Below are 18,365 nucleotides of genomic sequence, written 5' to 3'. Positions count from 1 at the left end.
GAGGAAGAGGACCAGTGTGTGTGTTTTGGCACTGGCTGCTTGCTGTGTGTCCCATCCTGCTAATTTCTGAGCATCAGGATGGCCTTTCAAAAAGAGGAGACAGCCTTCCTTGTGCCTTCTGTCATTCTCGAACATGCTTAATGACATCAAGTGCAGCTGACACCTTTGCCCCTGTGCCTTCCCTTCACGATCAAGAATGGGGCTATGTCCTGCGGTCGGCAGCTGGGTATAGACCAGGAGAATGAATCATCCGTGAGGTGAAACTCTAGTGCTATAAAGACAGTAAAACTAACTTTAAAATGCCTTGGAGTTAAAACCAATATGGAGTACAGAGTTAGTAACCCACATGAGGGCCAATAACGAGTTCAGTAATTGTCCAAAACACAGAGAAATGACCATGAGATGGATGGATCTAACAGACAGACACATACAGTACGATGGTAACTGCTAAAGTGGACAACGAAGGAGCCTAAAGGGGATGGCGAAGGTACGGGTGGGAGGAATTGCTCTTTCGCACAGGGTGGTTGTCCAATGGTGTCGCTCTTGCACAAAGCTTTTAACATTCCTCTTGGAGCATTCACTATCCACAAGGGAACATCACTATCGTTTTGACCCAATATCCGCGTGCATTTCCTTTGCTGGCTACTTTTTCAACGTCCATGGCTCTGAGTCACCGTCCTGGGCTAGTTTACAAAAGTGAAACCCACTTTCAAAGATTTAGCACCTGTCGCTAAGCACCGGCGGAAGAACCTCCCACGCGTGTGATGGCATTCTCCAAGGGGATCTCCCAACAGGCTTTGCGCCCCAATGGCATCCCTGCAGAAGGGCCCGGCCGTGCTTAGTTCTGTCATGGTCCGGCAGCCTTCATCTGGGTGGATTCAAAACCACACAGCATTTTTCTAGTTGCTACGCGTATGTAAACAGATGCTTCTACGGTGCTAGGAAACAGCAGGGTCTCCCGTTTCCTTTAAGCACCCTCCCCTACAATCTTGTTTCAATCGCATCAAATCCATTTTTGGCAATAGGTGGGGTTTCAGTTATATGTGAGCGAGTGTACATATATACGTGTAGAGGGCATATACACACATCCACACCTATCTTTTTTAATTTTTTTTTTAAGGTTTTATTTATTTTTGTGAGAGAGACAGAGTGCGGGCAGCGGAGGGGCAGAGAGCAAGGGAGACAGAGAATCCGCAGCAGGCGCCAGGCTCTGATCTGAGCGGTCAGCACAGAGCCGGTCGCGGGGCTCGAGCTCACGAACAGTGAGATCATGGCCTGAGCCAAAGACGGACGCCCTACCGACTGAGCCACCCGGGCGCCCCCACACCTATCTTTCAAGCAGGTTTGCTAGCGTGTCTAATTTGTCGCATCACAGCTTGAGGCAAGTGAAACTTTCACTTAGCCAGTGTAGCAATCTGCATCTCTACTGAGTGGAAGGGAGATGAATAAGGGGTGTTTCCAGTGTAGGTGTTATTATTAGCAGACTCCTGGTAGCTCACACTGCGGGGTTTGATGATGCACGGTGAGCTTCAGGGCTTCCGTGGAGGTATACAGTCATAAACTCCCTGAAGCTGCTAAAAAAAAAAAAAAAAAAAAAAAGAAAAGAAAAAGCCACAAGGCTTTTCTGAAATATTTTCCCCAACGACGTGGCACGCACATGTGGGGATATGGTCTTGGAGGAAGGAAAGCGGTCAGATATTAGGGGGTGATGAGGACAGAGAAAGAGACACCAAGGAAGAGATTTCAGAACTTCTATAGTTACGGCTGCTCTGTCTGCCTATCACCACCAACTCCATCTTGGATGTAAATCACCACGGGGCAGGAGGGGATACTGAGGCACAGAGTACATAAATGCGTGTGTATACAGAAACTGGGTTCTAATGACATGTAATCTATCCCCGTGCTGTAAATTCTACAAATGGAAACACTTCCCTGTGGAAGAATGGTTTACCTTTTTTTTTTTTTTTTTTTTTTTCAATGTTGGCTCTCTGGATAACTGCTTTTGGTTTAGACAAAAGCTTTAATAAAAGCAGAAACTCTATGCTTCCTATTTCAGTCAACTAAATAATAACTCATGACCCCAGGCTCCTGACTTTGAACATATTTTGTGGTCGATGGAGGGCTGATTTACTGTTTGGAGTCCTGCGTGTAGTTACCATGGGGGCATGCCTCGTTTCCCTAGAAATCAAAATAGCCCTACTGTGCTTACGTCTGTGGCTGATAAAAATACATTCAGAAAGAATTTTTATGTCTGTGCAATGAATTCAGAAAATGAAGCTAGAATAATAATGTTATGTGCCATGCCCAAAATACTAGACGTCTGAATAATGTGAAAGGACAGTTTTTAAAAATGTAAGAAACAATCAAGGGTCGATAAAGCCACAAGGGAGCAGCCCAATGCTTAGAGGAACCCTGCGTGCGTGGAGATTGACATAAAAGTCTGCTGAAAAGGATTAGCCAGATCTAATCAGGAAGGATTTGATAGATCTATTTCTCTGCAAACAGTTTAAAAAAGGTTTCTAATCCTTCCGTAACTCTAACCTTTAACTTTCTAGAACAAAAGAATCCTTTTTTGGCATTTTCTTAGTTTTGTCCACACTGCACTGCTCTCCTCTTAATGTCAAAAGCGGGGCCCGAATCTCTGGCTGTGTCCCGGCATGTGTCCCTTCTTTGCTCTCCTGCGAGTCACAAACGTGGTATCATCACCTTCCATCTAGAAAAGTGCCCCCTCTCCTTGGCTGCCTCGACCTCCCAGACACGGCTCACAACACGATCTCTGCTTTCTTCTCGCCATGCCATTTGCGAGTGCTGTCCGGCTCTCTTGAGTGGCTCTCCCTACACGGTTCACCCGGGGACTCCTGTGGAGCGAGGGCGAGCCCACACCGAGCAGGTGCTCGCTTCTTCCTCTGGGCCTCGTGAGATGCTGCACACACTTTCCTCTGCTTTCCTCACAGAGCCTGTCTATTGTGCAGGGCAGCAAGGCGGCCGTTTCCTTAGGAGAGTGAGGACCTTCAGGGCAGACACTCTACCTTACTCCTCTCCCCATCGACCGAGCCTGGAACAGTTCATGTTTGTCCAAAGGACGCACGTGCATGGCTTGCCTGACTTTCTAGCAGATTGGCTACGTGCTTCTGAGTTTTCAGCAGCTTTCTGAAAGACTGCCGAACGCTGATGTTAAAATAAAATTGTAGCTGGAAATCGTATGCACCCCAAAGTGGGCTGGGCTGGGTGAACGGATGAAAGAGTTGTCTGTTCTCATCTAAGCGGCACATGCTAAGAAGCACAGGGTTAGAAAGTTGCCCGGTACTTTATAAAGTACTGGATAAAGGAGTATTTTATGAGTGCTGTCGCTTCACCAATGAATGGGTGCTTTCTACTTCCATTTCATCATCGTGGTCGCTAGCATGTTAACTCACCACCTCAAGAAAAGAGGTGCTCATGATGCTTTCGAAAAGATCGGAGATGCTAATGAGACAAACCAACGAGCTTGCAGTTTTGAAGAAACTCTTCCTTATCGATATAAAGTTACCATAATTGAAGTTGGCATAATTGTTCGAATGCCAGCAAACTTGCTGGTCCGTTAAGATTGGAAACATTTGAGGCCATATTCTAAGAAGACAAACTGGTATAAAAAGTGCGCCAGTAGGACTTCACATTTTTTTATTTAAAAAAAGTTTTTTAATGTTTCATTTTTGAGAGAGACAGAGCACGAGTGGGGGAGGGGCAGACAGAGAGGGAGACACAGAATCCGAAGCAGGCTCTGGGCTCCGAGCTGTTTCTCAGAGCCCGATGCGGGGCTGAAACTCATGAACCATGAGATCATGACCTGAGCCAAAGTCTGACACTCAATCGATTGAGCCACCCAGGCGCCCCGCTCACTAGTAGGACTTTCAAAACCACCAACAAATTTGAAAGTGAACGTGTGTGTCCTAAGAGGTGATGAGAAAAAGGCAGCGGGTCCACGGTGGACAGAATTCCCGGCACCCCGGGGTTCTGGGCAGTCATCTGGGATTGCCCCCATGATTCGAGTCCCATTCCCAAGTGAAAAGGAGGATGGCCAGAACTTTGGGCTGTGCAGATGCCTGCTGAGACCTTCTGCATCCGATTTTAGCTATCCGGACAACATAAACAGCACCATTTATGCAGCCATTTAAACAGAGGTTTGATTGCTCTCTTTCCTTTAACTACCCTTAAAATGGCCAGAGCCGATTAGAGGCTGCCTAGACTTTGGCTGGTGTCACAGGGAGCGCACTGGGCTGGGTGCCTCACTATCAGGAAGTGACTGGGCCTTTATGACACTCACTGGGGACTGCTGGCTTCACAGATCTCACTCAGAGGGACCTCACCCAAAGCTCCCACTCCCCTCGCTGAGGACCACCCCTCAGGATAGTCCCCATTTTCCTTTCCATGGCTGACTTGTAAATTAGCCTGCTCATTGCAAATATTCTTATTAGGGACTGGATGTAAGTTATTGGGCCCTGGTTTTCTCAAACTACCTACGGAAGCCACACTCCTGTGGGGTCATCTTATTTCCCATGGCCCTGCGCATCCAGTTCTGTGTTCCACAAAACACTGTGTCAGGTCGGGCTGTCCTCTGGCCAAACACATTTGGGAAAACTTGGCTAAGACAAAGGTAAAGAAGCCTCTTTCTGCAGGACTCCTTCGAGCCTGCATTACTCAAATATGCACAGGGCACTCCAGGAAAGGGTGCTGGAGCCTTTTATTCCCAAAGGAGAAGACCCCGCAAGACTGATGTTTGGTGGAACACAGTACAGAATCCATTGCTCCATCATTCTGAGACGATGTGGTGATTCCGGCGATGTTCTGCACAGCGGTGATGTGCGTGTGTCCGAGAGCATCTTAAGAGATAGGGATTCTAACTGCAAAATTACCTCTGGTTGTGAGGGGTCATTTAAATGACTCAACTCAACATTCTTGGGGCCACGCCAATCTTCTATCTAACGTATCTCTTTAAGATTCTAATGATGTGGCTTCTTGTCCCTCATTTCACGGGTACACAAGACAGAAATGATGGGAAATGGCATTCTGTGTGTGTGTGTGTGTGTGTGTGTGTGTCAACAGGAGTATTATACATTCGATCTTTACAGTGTGCCTGCTTGTGTGCATCTATATCAAACCTTAACATCAAATATTTCCTAAAATAATTATAAAACAGGATTTCAAGCTTTGGCTTTTTTTCCCAAGAGGTGGAAGAACCAAACAAATAATGTAGCTGAGGTCTGCGGCAAGGAAGGAACATGTACAACCCCATACCATAAGCTAGTGTTCGATTGAGGACTGGATCCCACGTCTATGGACTCATTGTTTATGTTTAGTAATAGGGGAGTAAATGATGATTCACAGTAATGAGTTAGGGCTCCTCAATGCTGAGGTCCCTAAGTCACCATTTCTTCTGAGCTTTGGTTTCCAACCTGACCTTGCACTGCCTGCCACCTCAGCACCAGTGGCTCAAACCAAGTCTTTAAAGTCCTGGTGCAAATGTCCCTCCCCCCCCCCCCCCGCCTTCTCCACCAGCGCTAACTGGAAGCACGTTCTGTCCTTAGAGCTTCCCTTGTACTCTATCTGTTTCCTACTTAACAAACATCTCTCTCTATCTTGTATTTAGTTCTTTACAAACCGATTTTATCTCTCCTACTGGACTCTAAACTCCTCGAGGGTAAGACCTGTGTCAGATTTATTTTTAATTCCCTCAGCATCTATCGCAGTTCCCGGAACGCTGTAGATTCTCAATAAATATTCATTGGGTGAATAAATGAATAATGCACAAACACCATGGGCAGGACAATCTTTGTGGCTATTTGTCAATTTCAATAATGAAACCACCGTATCTGTAAGATGGATTGGCTCGTAAATAAAGCTGTAATTTCCGAAGCAGAGTGGATTCTGATCCTGATTTGTGAAAGACAACAACTACGTTGTTTAACGTTGTTAAAGTGTAAAAGCAAGGAAGAATGTGATGCTTGACAACTGTGCTCGCTTTCCCTCTCTCTCCCTCTCCACCCCCCGCCCCTCCTTTTGGTAACAGATGTCAACCTCGGTTAGATTCAACTCAACTTATTAGTGCATGGCTTTTAGCCAAAAGCAATTCACATTTGCAGAAGTGTACTATCACATATGTCTTAATAACAGAAATGTGTTTTTAAAAAAATGTATGTGATAAGTCACATATGGTAGAAGAAATCTGTACATCTCTCAGGCCTTGTTGTCACAATGAAAGCTTGAAGATAATTGCTGCAGACCATTAACATACAAGTGAAAGTCTCTCTGACACATTAAAGAGCCACAGTTTGAACATACTAATCAAGCTTTGATATCGGCACGGCTCCAGCAGACTGAGAAATATACCAGCATCTCTTGTCCTGATCACTGATCTTAAGAACATTCCATTTTGATTCTTACCCTCAGAGGTAATATTTAATGTTTCAGGGTAGAATCATTAGTGTATCCAGGTACATTATGGGCTTGCCTTCACTAAGCATATATTTAATTTCTCCTTTCTATGGAGTGTAATTAATGTGTACCACGGTCCCCCTGTGGTGTCGAAAGAACCTTACAACCATGAAGGCATTAAAAGTAAATTGAACAAGTGCTTGAGAAATGGGGAAGAGGAAGCAAACCCTTGGAGGGGAAAACAGACCAACTAAATGGATATTGTGAGTCATTTACCATCACTGCGATTGAAAGTATGCTTAGCCTTAGTTAGATCTTGGGGAGTAATGGAATTTTGGAACATGCACGTGCCTTTTGCAATATACCCATCTACATACAACTTGGAAGGCTAGCAGTATGCTCTAGCTCTGTGTTCACCGGTTTCTGACACATAGCTGCTCTGTCAATAGGTCTCATACGCGTAACGACTTCAAAGATAGTAAATTAGGAGCGGTCTCTGCTCTGAATGAGAAATGTGAATTGGGTGGGACATCATCCTAAGATATCCAGAACCCGTGAAAAGGGCTCAGTAAACACCTGCTCAATGTTTTAAAGGCCACAAAAAAAGGGGGGCTGATAAGTTTAACTTGCATGGTCATGGAAAAGCTTACATCTGTGCCTTTTTCTTCTCTTTATTTTATTTTTAAAAATTTTTAAACATTTTTATTTATTTTCGACAGACAGAGAGAGAAAGAGTGCAAGCAGGGGAGGGGAAGAGAGAGAGGAAGGCACAGAATCTGAAGCAGGCTCCAGGCTCTGAGCTGTCAGCACAGAGCCCAACACAGGGCTCGAACCCATGAACCGTGAGATCATGACCCAAGCCGAAGTTGGACGCTTAACTGACTGAGCCACCCAGGCACCCCTGCTTTTATTGTATTTTCTTAAGTTTATTTATTTTGAGAGAGGAGGAGAGACAGAGAGAGAGAGAGCACAGGAGGGGCAGAGAGAGAGAGAGAGAGAGAGAGAGAGAGAGACAGAATTCAAACCAGGATCCAGGCTCTGAGCTGTCAGCACAGAACCTGATGCAGGGCTCAAACCCACCAACCGCAAGATGACTTGAGCTGAAGTCGGACGCTCGACCGATTGAGCCACCCAGGTGCCCCTGTGCCTTTTTCTACCTGACCAATGAGGGCAGGGGTCAGCAATCTTTTTCTGTAAGGGGCCGGGTAGTAAACAGCTTTGGTTGTGTGGTTTGTACGGTGTCTGTCGCAACTAATCTCTGCCACTGTAGCACAAAAGGAGGCACAGACAATACGGAAACAAATGAGTGTTGCTGTGTGCCAATATAGCTTTTTTTATAGGCACTGAAATTTGAATTTCATGTAATTTTCACATGTCATGGAATATTCTTTTGATTTCTTTTCCCCAACCATTTGCCAAACCCTGCACCAGACGACGACATCCAATCACACATATGATCACGTGCACCAATGTGCGTTCCTGCTTTATTTGTAAATGCCTCCAGACCTCTACTTTTCCAGCAAGACTGTATACACTTTCCATTGTGCGCTCCATCAAATGTCAATTCTTGCACAGAAGATCAAGCCAGTGACTGGTCAGAGGCAAAGCAGCTCGGATGAACCAGAGCAACGTGGGAGTATTTTATATGTGGCGCGAGCCGAGAATAAGAGGGTAGTGGATGACTTCATCTGTCACAACAGACGGCCCCTTCCGGTCTGACACGCTAGTTAGTATATGGCCAACCGTCTCCTGAAGCCTCCAGGCCAGGTTCCCGGAAGGACTGTTTTCTGGTATGTGTCCAAAGTGTTGACCTGCTCGTTCAGTCACAAAAACATGGGTTGAACCCTTACTCTATTTGAGGTCTCAGTGTGTAACCAAAATTCTCCGTCAGACATCAGAACCAGAAAGAGGACTGCTACTCACAAAACTGTAAAAACTCCGCTTTGGCTATGCTGTCAGGCAGTGTAAATGACCCACGCTCTGGAATTTCTGTCCCTGAGCTAAGGTCTTGAAGAGATCTCTCTTCTTCAAGTGCCCAGCGGTTGTGGCTGGGCGGCTGGGCTAGGCGTCGTGAGCCCGCATGTAGCCCGGTAACCAAAGGCACACCAAGAACAGCATCTTACTTAATTAGAAGACAATTCTAAGCATCTACCAGTTGATTGTGAGGCTTATTACTAAGCAGATTTTCAAATACATTTACACATAAAAAGCTCCATATTCTATCACTAATCTTCTGGCTCTACCGTTTTTCCCGTTTTCTCTTTACCATACGACTTATGGTGCTAGACATTAGATGGGAGTCTCGCCGTGAATTAGCCAGAACCAATAATATATATATAGTGTGCATATATATTGTGTACACACACACACACACACACACACACACACACACACACATTATCTGTAAAATCGAATCCTTACAAGGAGCACGCCAAGATGGAGCCTGGGTCTTACTTCCTATCGGGGGGGTTTGAACTTGGATATGTCTGCCCCACTGAGGGCCTGGGCTTACCCTCCTCCAGCCCTTGCCCCATCCCTTGTGACCTGGGGCACACATCTGCACACCGGTGGACTGGAGGGAAGGGTGCAATAAGACTAGGGGAAAGAAGATTGCTAATGGCCCACCCAGGGACTAGCAGTTCTGGCCTCGGCCTCATTAGCACCACCCTCTAATCCCGCCACAGGCTGGCGGTAGAGAAGCCTTCAGGGCATAGACAGGAAAGAAATCAGGCTGCAGAGAAGATTTCAACCCCAATCAAACAACCAGCCAGAAACTCAGCTACTGGAAATACTCCCCTAAGATGACTATAGCACAATACATCTCCAAACGACAGAAGCTACTAGAGAGGCTACAAAAGCCGATAAGGAATATTCTGTGGCCTAAGAAAAATGAATTTGAAAAAGGACACGAAACCTTTTGGAAAAATGAATTAGAGGTTGGATTTAATGGTGTGCTAAACACTACCCTGGTGACTTGGAAAAAGCAGCCTTCTTGCCATCGCTATCAGTTGACCCATTCTCCCAGAAACTATTAAAAATCAACGCACTCCCCCATTTCTGCATTCAGTGCCCACGACAACGGGACAGGGCTACCCTGATTTAACGCGGAGTTCCTTGAGGTGTGATACTGCGAGGCCTGTAACAACCCAGACAGGAGAGCAGGACTTCCCTAGGCCATATGGCTGGTGGGCCTAGTATGCATTAACAGTGCAATCAGATGTCACAAACCCAAATGACAAGGCAAACATCCTTCTTAATTTGAAAGTCTCCCTTCTGGAAGAGGCAGGATGTCCAAGATGTACTATATTTAAAAGAATACGGCGCTGCTTGTTTATAATTTAAGGGTGTCCCATAAAAATGCCTTGGCAATAGCTCTCTGTTAGCTAGAAAAACCTTTAGTTAAATATATTTTTATGAGCTTTTCATTAACAGGGTAGCAAGGCCTTGATGCCAAGGTGCCGAAGCTCCCCACGTGGCTGGAAATCACTTGGCACATTTTTAGCCATTTAAGTCTCTGTCGTAGGTCCAAGGTTTGCAATTAAATATATAATCTTTTTAGCATGCGCAAAACCCAAAGGCCTGAAGTGCCGTGCCCCGAATGGGATTATAATAGTATTTGGCAACTCTTCATGGATGGCACGTATTAATTTATGTAAACTGGGCACGACTTGGGGCACTTAGTCATCAGGACCACAAGCAAAAATAAAATAAAAATAAAAGCTAGTCCCCACTAGCTCTTTTTGGGTTTTGGTGGGTTCCCCCCCCGCCTTGTTTTGTTTTTGTCTGTCGACTGTCATAAACAGAGACGAACTTGAAATCCCAGGTCTCTTTTACGAGCTTATTTTTCTTCACATGCATGGAGTCCATTCAAATTAAAAATGCCAACTAATAAAAAATAACTTACTTCACAGGATTGTTCTTAGGTTTTGCCTTTTCAACAGCCTGTAAGCAGAAGAAAAAAAAAATGCAATTAGACAACATTAGCAGGCATAATCTTTGCAACTAGTTACCAAACAATAAGCAATATAAAATGCTCTTCCGAAACATAAGGACCTAACTGAAGCAGGCTGCTTTGCGATAAGCAGACTGGATACACAGAAAGCAATTTTCCTCTCCCGGGGAACATGGTTACCTGTCCAAGTGCAGCTTTCAGACACAGACACTCATTCCTGTCTCCCCACCCTGCACTCAAATCTTACCTGCTGGGTGGGTTTGCCTGGGTTATTACCACCGGATGGAGAGGCAGGGGCGGGGGGTGGGGGACAGTCATGGGCCCATCCGGGTTTTTAGACTTGTGGCAGGGACCCGTTTACCCTGCCTGACTACTGACACCTGGCCGCACCTGCGTGGTGAGAGCAAGGCCAAAGTACCATTTCTAAAATCATTTTTATTAGCAGACACCACAAAAGGCCAAGGGACGACCGACTCCTCGGATCAATGTCCTCCCGTGGAACCTTTAAGAAAACACACACCAAATCATCGAAATGAGGAAATCTCTGGGCCTCTCGGCCTGTGTCGCCTTAGACATGGAGCCTGGTTCCAGTTTATTGCTGAACCCATTGATCTGTGTACAGTCCATTTATCATTCATGAAAAGAGCTAGTGATCTTCACAGTATATTAGAAGAAACAACTCAGATCATCTGTCAACAGCCCTCTTAGAGATTTCTGTTTCCCTCTCCACAGGGATTGCATCTCCTTCGATTCTCCTGGAATTAAAATGTTGCTAAGCAACACAGCTGGGGGCGCTGATGGCAGAATGGCTACAGTCTATCAAACTGTTTAAGCACCTGGAGGGTTTCAGTGATGATTTTTTTTCATACTTCTGTAGCATAATTATGTAATCAGAACCAAACTTGTACTCCCCTAGACTTTTTCAGACTATAGAAAGAACACTTACTATGGGGAGCACTGAGACCTTCAGACCCTTTCCAGAAGTATCCATCCGGAGACCTTCGTATCTGTGAATCTCAGAGGTGGGTGAGGCCTACAGGATGTAGAGGCAGCTACTTGTAACGCTGGACTCGGCGTTCGGGGTGACCACTGCGTGAGGAAATACCCCAAAGCGAGCCTCCTACGCCTAACTACGGCTCGACACGCTTCGAAGCGATTTTGTTTGAAAGAAGTGAAACGCTTCGCAAGTTTGAGACTAGTGCTGGGAATTCAAGTCCTTCTCACCTACGACGTCTCGGGTTCTGCTGCTAGGTAAATAAATACCCATTAATATGTGGGCAGGTTATTTGCCTCTCGGTGGCAGAAATCACCTTCTCACCATCTGTGCCCGGGGTTGAATTCTAGCAGGCGGCACAGCGGCACGGAAGCGAGAGCAGGAGGTAACAGGTGAAGATGATAAAATAAGCAATAGGTGTGTGGCTGGCCCGCGTCACGTCTCACATGTAGTTCGGAGATGCAGGTCTGTCCCTGAGATGGCCCCGGAAAGGAAGCGGAAAGGAAGAGGCGGATGCTGGCGGGGAGCAGGGGCCGGACCCAGTCTACCCACCTGTGCACACCTGCACCTTCCTTTTCTACCGCCTTTCGTCCCCCAGTCCTGGCTGGGTCGGAACGGGGTAGGGAAATGGGACGGAGACATGTCATTGTGGAAATCACACGAACCCACTTCGCCCCATCTCTTTAATCCAAATGAGTCTGTGCTTAAAGAAGACGAAGGCTATGTCATAAAGTAACGAGCATGCTGTTCGAGTGGTTTCCTTTGAAAGCATGCTGGAAGTGATAGTATGAGCAGGCCACTGGCAGAAGACAGGGAGGGAGAAATCAAAGTGACATTGCTTAACCTAGCTTTCATTCAGCGACATGGTTTTTGAAAATGTCTTCTCTTCTCTGATCAGGAGGAACATAATCGTGTTCGAGGCCAGTTTCTTTGAAACCTATGTCTCTCTATACAGCCATCATAGGAAAATAACTTCATTGAAATTAATGTTTTCTGGGCTGCTTGGCTATTGATTGAAAATGTCTATGCCGAGAGGTTCTCTTTCCTTTGGGAATTAACTCGGGATCATTCCGGAGCACCAACCGCTCTGCTCAGACGTGCTCACGTCACCCTCCTGTGTGCTCAGCACCTTTGATCTCCAAGCTGAGCGGTCGCAGGGAGTGTCAGACCTGAGACAGAGCTCACAGTGTGTGTCCTTTATGCTCACTGCGATGTGACTTTGTTTCAAGCGTGATACAGAGAATTATTCAGCTCCCAGACTTTGAAGAAAACTTAAGTGAATTATTTGTGGGAAAAATATCTATGTCTTTAGGGTCTGAGAAGTAGTCTACAAAATACACAGGGAGAACATCCCTTTCTCTGAAACGACGTGACGTGAAAAGACCAATCCCAAGTACAAAATGGGAGATCCCCTTAAAAAGGAGGGGAATCAAAACAAAATGATCTCATGTAATTCACCACACATTACGAGGGTTGCACATTGGGATGACAGATCATTTTGAGTTTAAAAACATACATTAAAAGTAATTTAAACTGATTGGAAGATGGAGGCTAGATAGTTAACACTCATGCTGCTTTAATTTGCAATGTCTATATGCTTTCTAAAAACTACATTCTACTTCTTTTGTGCCGCGTTTCCGTAACATGATACTCATCTTTCACTAAGGCACCTCTACTCTAAGGATGATACAATAAATGAAAACGTTAGAAAATATATTCCACCATGGTGTGAGGAGAGGCCGTGGACTACAGCGGAAAGACTGATGAGCTACAAATCCAGAAACCTGAGGGTCGATGGCGGGGGGAGAGGTGGAAGGGAGGGGAAGGTGGGTGATGGGCATTGAGGAGGGCCCCTGTTGGGATGAGCACTGGGTGTTGTATGGAAACCAACTTGACAATAAATTTCATATTAAAAAAAGAAAAGAAAGAAATCCAGAAACCTGGGTTCCGCCCCCAACTTTGCCACTTACTATCGTCATGACATTAGCAAGGTGACGGACACTTCTGAGCCTGAGTTTCCTCATTTGAAAAATGAAGATAATCAGTCCTGCCCCATCTAGATCAAGGGCGGTCGCGAGTAGCCCGCATCCACGACGGTGCTCGAGAAACAGCCTGCTCTGCTTTCCGGCTTCCGCGCACACACCGGCACCGCCAGAGAGCTTATGGGCGTGCTGACTTAGTGACCCGGTAGCAGCTAGCAGACGTATGCAGTTATTCCGGACTAGAATGCTCCCGTCTGGAAAGTCCTCCCCGAGGGAGGTTTTGATGTGTTTAGATCCCGACACGCCTAGGCCAGCAGGAGACAGAGCCCGGTACCTTCACATGGGCCTCTGCCCTCAACCTTCTCAGGGGCTGCTGCTGGTGGCAGTGAGGTCAGGGCCCCCGAGGCGCTGTCGGGGGCACGCGGGGGGGGGGCGGGGGGCACTGTGGGGGCACGAGTGCTCGTGCAAACACTCAAATGTCTCTGTCTCCCTCCCTCTGTCATAGGGCATCTTGAAGAATTATACGCCCGGAGAGAAGGCTCGTCTCTCATCCCAGGAGTGTTCACGAACTGATTCCTCAGGAGGGATGATGGGGTAAAGGACATGCTCATAGGTGCTCACTCATTAAATTTATCTTCCCCAAATGAAGAAAGGACCTCGCCTTTCTGTGATGCAGACACTCCTCCGGCCGCGCTGAAGCCGAAGTGAATCAGGGACCATACCGAATTACAGGAACCATGAAAGTGTTACAGCTGTCCTGAGAAAACAGAAAGCAGGAAGGAAAGAACGTGGCCGTCTGGTGAGTCCCGTCCTCCATGGCATACGTGTAACGCCGTGTTTCTTTAGGGAGAAAGTGCTACGAACGCTTGCTCCGTAGATGGATGTACCTACCTTTCAAGAAACCCTCTGGTAAGGGAATTCTGTCCCGGTGTTATTCTAGTCCAGCAAACATATATACTACATTTATTTATTTTAACCGAGAGAATCTTTTGGGGCTTTTCAGAAACATGCCCTGAACCGTGATAGCCACACTTATGATAATGCCTTCGCCCTGGCCCCAGGTGTGCAGAAAACGGATCCAATGCAGTATGGTTCCTGTTTGTTGAGACTGTCAAGGTGAGCACGTGGATGGCCTAGACATATTATAGCAGTGGACTCATTTTCCAAGGCTGTGTATTCAGGTACTGCTTTTTTCCTTAATCAATAATAATGCTGTCAGTCAAGCATACAACATGATTCTATTAGCACTTCTCTCTATAGCTTTTGCCTCTCCCGCTTATGTGTTTTTCTCCTGGCATTCTGCTGGCAGATATACCCAAGCTGGATCTATACAACACATTTTGTGATTAAAAAAAAAAGTGAAAAGTCAATCCTTCAGACAATTTTTAAATAAGTGTCTATTGGGGCATTATGGAAACAAGGCAGAAGAACCATTGATTGCATGGCTTTTGTGCTTCTGTGTTTTCCCTTTTTTAACTCTTCACAGGGCTATTCTGTGAGACACGGCCTTACCTTAACCTAGTGGCATGTATTGGTAAATTGTATCGATCACCTACGTTCAGAAGAGAAAACCCCTCTATTAACAAATGAACTCATCATTAGGGTATTGCGATGGTCTAAAATCAGTATCTCCAGAATTGGTTAAATCAAGTAAAGAGACATATACTGAGAACACTTGCCCAAATATAAAAATGAATTGCTTAATTATAGCATTTAAATAGACTTCACTGGAATGAGTGAAACAGCCAGAGGCTCATATTATATCCTATAGGCTGGGGTTTCAGCGGGCGGCTCACGTGCATAGGCAGGATGGCAGATTAAGAGGAGAAAATGTCACTCAGCATTTTGCAACACCTGAATGCCTGCCTGAATTTCTGACTGTATATCCAGGGACTGATATCTTTAGGAAAATACCACCTATTGCATTTAACCCTCTGAATAGGTGCACAGAAGGAAACGTGGAAAACGTCACGTGTTTGAACCTGGAACCTGTAGGAAGTAAAAACACGTTTCCTATCGTTAGAGTACTGGGCTTCTCCCATTTTGGTTTAACTCACTGACTTCTATGTGTGTATGAAGTAGGCCCGTGCTAGACAGAAAAGGGGCAGCCATAGAATTCTGACAGGCAGAGCCTGCAGGAAATTTGTTCCAGGCGGAGGGAACTGCATCTTGCAGCTAACAGTCACTTAATAAACATTGATCAGATAAATGAGTTGCGGATGGCCACGGAATCGGATAGGCCTGGGCACTACTCTGGGCACGGAAGGGTGCCGGAGGAAAAGCTGACCTCTAGGATATGTGTATCTAGATCCGTGCTGTGAGTGCCACCTGGGGCTACGATTCCCACCCCAGAGAGGAGTCCGGGGTGGCACTGCCGGGGTGGATTTCCCAGTCTGCTTTTCGGCAGAAGGTTGTGCCCCTCCTTACTCTTCCCACTCACCTGGACAATGGCCACTGCCCTTTCACTGGTCTTCTGGTCTCTCTATTTTACCCCTATTTAAATTTTTTTAATGTTTTTATTTTTGAGAGAGGGAGACAGAGAGAAAGCAGGGGAGGGGCAGAGAGAGAGAGGGAGGCACAGAATCCAAAGCAGGCTTCAGGCTCTGAGCTGTCAGCGCAGAGCCCGATACAAGGCTCGAACTCATGAACCACGAGATCATAACCTGAGCCGAAGTCAGACACTTAAGTGACTGAGCCACCCAGGCGCCCCATCCCTATTTTATGCTCCACTTTGGCCATGACTTTCTCAGAGCCCTTCATGGCTTCCTACTGCTCAGCGAACTATCAATCAAGTTCACCCACCCTGCCATTCAAGACCTTGCCTAGTGCCAGTTGAACAGTAGCCTGGTAGCAGGTCATATTTGTTCTTGTATATATATTTTGCTAACATGGCAGTTCGTAGGAGTTTTTCCAGTGTCTTTGGCAAGATCCATTTGTCACCTGGCGATTTTGTTTATACCTAAACTTTTGCTATCTTGTAACTTAATGAAAAATGCACTGTCTTTGGTGAAGAAGCATGTTTCACTCAGAAGAGTCTTCTGTTGACATTAATCATTCTCTAAGTGGAGTAAATGTGGAGACAACAGGCAGAGCAACTCAACATTGGCTTGAGTTATTTATTCTCCCCATTAGAAGGACCAATGGAAAAGGCACTTAGTTACTATTGTCCCCTGATGTTGGTAGATTTGAAAATTCAATTTTCTCCCCTCCACTGCCAACCTGAGCCCTCTTGCCCCTCTTGCCCCTCATGCTAGAGGGACACCTCTCGCAACATGACATGTGTTCTTTGGTGGGAGCCTCTATTATCTAATAGAGGCTCTCTCCTTACCACATGTGAGCAGGAAAATGGGAAGGATATTCTTAGTGCATAGTAGGTACCCCATTATATGAAAGTATTCTACAACCTCCATGAAGTGAACACTGATGATGCATCCTCAGCATCAGCACACTAGTGTAGTCAGGCTTTCTGTCCCTTAAGAGCACGTTACACTCTGGGTGAGAACACTACACCCACCATTATCCATATACCTGTATTAGAAAACCCTTTAGTCTTCCACCTATGAGACGTCTTTACTCTCTCACTGCTACCACACTCATCATACTTCTGACACCAGATGTGTGAGGGATTGTCCCCACACCAAGCAGTTCTGTGTGACACCAGCTAGGTGTCCTACAATTTAACTCACTTTTGACACTCTCTACCTGGAGACAGTGTCAGACTCCTCAGGTTAAGGGCTGAGTCCCACAAGACCACCTCCCACTTCATATGCTCATTGCAGGCCCAAGCTGTCACCTGTCATTCTAACCGATCGGCTAAAAAACAAGAGGTTCCCCCTCCTCAGGTTCGACAAATTGGCCAGAGCGACTCACAAAACTCAGGCAGTTTACTTATGTCTACCGGTTTGTTAAAGGACATGATAAAAGAGACAGATGGACAGTCAGATGAAGAGATACACAGGGTGAGGTCTGGGCGGTCCCAAGTGTAAGAGCTTATGTCCCTGTGGACTTGGGGTTCATCAATCACGCTCCTGGGATGTGGTGTGTTAACCCACCTGGAAACTCTCCAAACCCCATACTATTGGGATTTTATGGAGGCCTCTTCACATAGGTATGATTAATTGTTAATTCAGCTTCTGCAATCTCTCCCTTCTCTAGAGAAGCGTGTGTGTGTGTGTGTGTGTGTGTGTGTGCATACGTGCACATGTGTAGCAGGATCAAGTAGAGGAACAGGGCTGAAAGTTCCAAGCTTCTAATCATGACTTTGTCTTTCTGGTGAGAAGCTACCATTCAGGAGCCCATGCAGAGTCACCTCATTAGAACACTCCTATCACCCAGGAAATTCCAAGGGATTTGGTGCCCTGTATCAGCCACAGGGCTCAAAGACCAAGTGTCAGAACAAAAGATGCTCCTAGTGCTCTTATCACTTAGGAAATCACAAGGGTTTTAGGAGCCCCATGCCAGGAAACAGGGCCAGAGACTAATGCATCCCTATATATATTTTCTATTATCTCACAACAGCAAATACCGACTTCTCTGTGCCCCAATGTCCTTATTGGCAAAATGAGGCAGCTGGAACAAAGGCTATCCACAATAGTTTTCTTTAATTTTTTTTAATGTTTATTTATTTTTGAGAGAGACAGAGAGAGAGACACAGAGCATGACCGGGGGAGGTACAGAGAGGAAGGGAGACATAGAATCCAAAGCAGGCTCCAGGCTGTAAGCACAGAGCCCAATGCGGGGCTTGAACCCACAAACTGTGAGATCATGATGTGAGCCAAAGTCAGACACTCAACCAACTAAACCACCCAGGCACCCCTCTCCACGGTTATTTTCAAGTCTGGCATTTTATATTCTAATACATAAGTATTGCAGTCTATACAATATGCAAGTATGCAGTCATACACGCATGAGCCACGGCTAAATATGGAAGCAGAGTCTACCTCCATTAACAATAAACAAGATTTATTATCAAGTTTCCAAATGTTTATGTCTAATGTTCCAAAGAGTTCTATGAGATCGTCTGTGA

General features: G+C 46.0%; 1 protein-coding gene across 10 annotated transcripts in view; it reads right to left on the bottom strand.

The window, feature by feature from the left end:
* Nucleotides 1-18,365, bottom strand: part of AFF2 (AF4/FMR2 family member 2) — a 458,044-nt gene that overhangs the window by 72,129 nt on the left and 367,550 nt on the right. For all 10 annotated transcript variants that reach the window (XM_045472325.1, XM_045472327.1, XM_045472329.1 and 7 more), the window contains one exon: nt 10,316-10,353. In XM_045472325.1, coding sequence (XP_045328281.1) covers nt 10,316-10,353 — 38 coding nt within the window. The remainder of the gene's footprint in view (nt 1-10,315; nt 10,354-18,365) is intronic.

The sequence above is a fragment of the Leopardus geoffroyi genome, chromosome X, assembly GCF_018350155.1.
Source record: "Leopardus geoffroyi isolate Oge1 chromosome X, O.geoffroyi_Oge1_pat1.0, whole genome shotgun sequence".
Taxonomy (NCBI): Eukaryota; Metazoa; Chordata; class Mammalia; order Carnivora; family Felidae; genus Leopardus; species Leopardus geoffroyi.
Note: the sequence above shows the minus strand (reverse complement) of the source record. Positions and strands in the feature narration are given on the sequence as shown.